The sequence below is a fragment of the Carlito syrichta genome, unplaced genomic scaffold (assembly GCF_000164805.1).
Source record: "Carlito syrichta isolate Samal-C Ts95f unplaced genomic scaffold, Tarsius_syrichta-2.0.1 Scaffold315337, whole genome shotgun sequence".
In the NCBI taxonomy this organism is placed as follows: domain Eukaryota; kingdom Metazoa; phylum Chordata; class Mammalia; order Primates; family Tarsiidae; genus Carlito; species Carlito syrichta.
In genome coordinates, this window is record NW_007259433.1 from 329,137 (window position 1) to 331,855 (window position 2,719).

The 2,719-nt window shown below is 44.6% G+C and overlaps 1 protein-coding gene across 1 annotated transcript in view; it reads left to right on the forward strand.

The window, feature by feature from the left end:
• Positions 1-117: 117 nt before the first annotated feature.
• HSD17B6 (hydroxysteroid 17-beta dehydrogenase 6) overlaps positions 118-2,719 on the forward strand; it is a 12,653-nt gene continuing 10,051 nt past the window's right edge. The window contains exon 1 of the mRNA XM_008072568.2: positions 118-444. Coding sequence (XP_008070759.1) covers positions 132-444 — 313 coding nt within the window. The 5' untranslated portion in view covers positions 118-131. The remainder of the gene's footprint in view (positions 445-2,719) is intronic.

The window sequence follows — 2,719 nt, forward strand, 5'->3', positions numbered from 1 at the left end:
GGCTGCGGTGGCCAGGAGCGGCCACTGCACTCCAGTCTGGGCGACAGAGTGAGACTCCAACTCAAAAAATAAAATAAAATAAAAAATAAAACTGCTTTCTTTCTATCGAAGGAGAAGGACGTACCTTCACCATGTGGCTCTACCTGGCGGTCCTTGTGGGCCTGTTCTACCTTGTGCGCTGGTACCGGGAGAGGCAGGTAGTGAGTCACCTCCAAGATAAGTATGTGTTCATCACGGGTTGTGACTCAGGCTTCGGGAACCTGCTGGCCAGACAACTGGACGTGCGAGGCTTGAGGGTGCTGGCTGCGTGTCTGACGGAGAAAGGGGCTGAGCAGCTGAGGGGCCAGACGTCTGACAGGCTGGAGGTCGTGACCCTGGACGTCACCAAGACAGAGAGTGTCGCTGCAGCCGCCCAGTGGGTGCAGGAGCGTGTGGGGGACAGAGGTATGAAGTATTTTCTCCTTCTGCTTTTGTAGGCATGAAGATGCTACGGTTGTACATACATTTGTCCCTTCATATCTGTGTGAATTGGTTTCAGGATCTTCTGTGGATACCGAAATCCACGGATGCTCAAGTACCTTATGTAAAATGGTGTTGTATTAGCATATAATTTATGCAAATCTCATGTATACTTTAAATCATCTCTAGGTTATTTATAATACTGAATACCATGTAAATGCTCCATAAATAGTAATTATTCTGTATTGTTTAGGGAATATTGACAAGAGAAAATGTCTGTACGTTGTCAGTAAGTCAAGATTTTTGGGGAGAATATTTTCCATCTATGGTTGGTTAAATCCACAGAGGCGAAGCCCATGGATAAAAAGGGCTGACTGTATGTATCAAAAGCAGAGCTTAAAAGGTTGGCTTTGTCATTTGAAGGACTGCTGAGATCTTTTTTTTAACAATGTTTACATTGGAAAATGAGTTAAATAGTTCTGAGGTCATTATCTCACTTAGCAAGCAGAGTATTTATAAACACAATTCTTTATGTTTGAAGAGTTTTCAAGGTGTTCTTGAGAAATGAATTCATTTTCCCTCAGCTGCTACTTAAAATATAGGCATTCCTTGAAGTCAGCCTTTTTTACTCTTTTTAAAAAAGTTTTAAAATTTTAATTTATTTATTTAAAGACAGGGTGTCACTCTGTCACCACGGCTGGAGTGCATTGTATGATCTTGGCTTACAGCAGCCTTGACCTCCTGGGCTCAAGAGATCTCTACCTCAGCCTCCTGAGTAGCTGGGATTGCGGGAAGGTGCCACCACACCTGGCTATTTAAAAAAAATTTTTTAAGCCGGTCTCAGTGGCTCAGCCTGTAATCCCACACTTTGGGAGGCTGAGGTGAGTGGATTGCCTGAGCCCGCGGGTTCGAGACCCGCCTGGGCAACTTGGTGAGATCTCATCTCTACAATAAATCAAAAAAACTGGCCAGTGGTAGTGCACGCCTGTAGTTCCAGCTACTTGGAAGGTTGAGGCAGAAGGATCACCGGAGCCCAGCAGGTCAAGGCTGCAGTGACTGGGAGCGGCCAATGCACTCCAGTCTGGGTGATGGAGTGAGACTCCAACTCAAAAAAAAAAACCAAACAAACAAAAAAATTTTTTTAGAAATTTTGCTATGTTGCCCAGGCTGGTCTCAAACTCCTGGGCTCAAGTGATCTTCCCATCTCAGCCTCCCAAAGTGTTGAGATTACAGGTGTGAGCCACTGCAATTGGTCTCATTTTATATATTTAAGAAAATATACTATTTCTTTTTTTTTTTTAATGAGTTGGAGTCTCACTCTGTTGCCCAGGCTGGAGTGCAGTGGCACACTCACGGCCACCCCAGCATCAACTTGCTGGGCTCAGGCAATCCTTCCATCTCAGCCTTCCAAGTAGTTGAAACCACAGATGCGTGCTATCACGCCTGGCTAATTTTTTGAGTGATTGTGGAGACAAGGTCTTGCCAAATTGCCCAGGTTGGTCTCAAACCCCTGGGTTCAGCCAATCCTCCTGCCTCAGCCTCCCAAAGTGCTGGGATTACAGGCTTGAGCCACTGTGCCTGGCCTGAAAATATGCAATTTCTTAATGAAGTTTTAGATTTATAGAAAATTGAGACCAGGCTTGGTGGCTCAGGCTTTGGGAGGCTGAGGTGAGTGGATTGACTGAGCCCGCGGGTTCGAGACCCGCTTGGGCAACTTGGTGAGACCTCATCTCTACAATATAATAAAATAAAATAAATTAGCCGGGTGTGGTAGCTCACGCCTGTAGTTCCAGCTACTTGGAAGGCTGAGGCAGAAGGATCGCCAGAGCCCAGCAGGTCGAGGCTGCAGTGGCCGGGAGCGGCTACTGCACTCCAGTCTGGGCGACAGAGTGAGATTCCAACTGAAAAAAAAAAAAAAAGAAAATTGAACAGAAAGTACATCATTCCCATATATTATCACTGCCTCCAGCTCCCCCCCATTATTAACATTTTGCATTGTTGTGGTACATTTATTACAACTGATGAACCAATGTTGATATGTTATTGTTAGCTAAGACCCGTTGGTTATATTAGGGCTCACTTTGTCTTATATAGTTCTGTGGGTTTGGACAAATGTATAATGCCTTGCATCCACCATTATTGTGTCATATGGACAGTTTCAGTGCCTTAAAAATCCCTTCTGCTTTAATATTCACCACATTCCCATAACCCTGCAACTCCTGATCTTTTTTTTTTTTTTTTTTTTTTTTTTGTTGGGGTT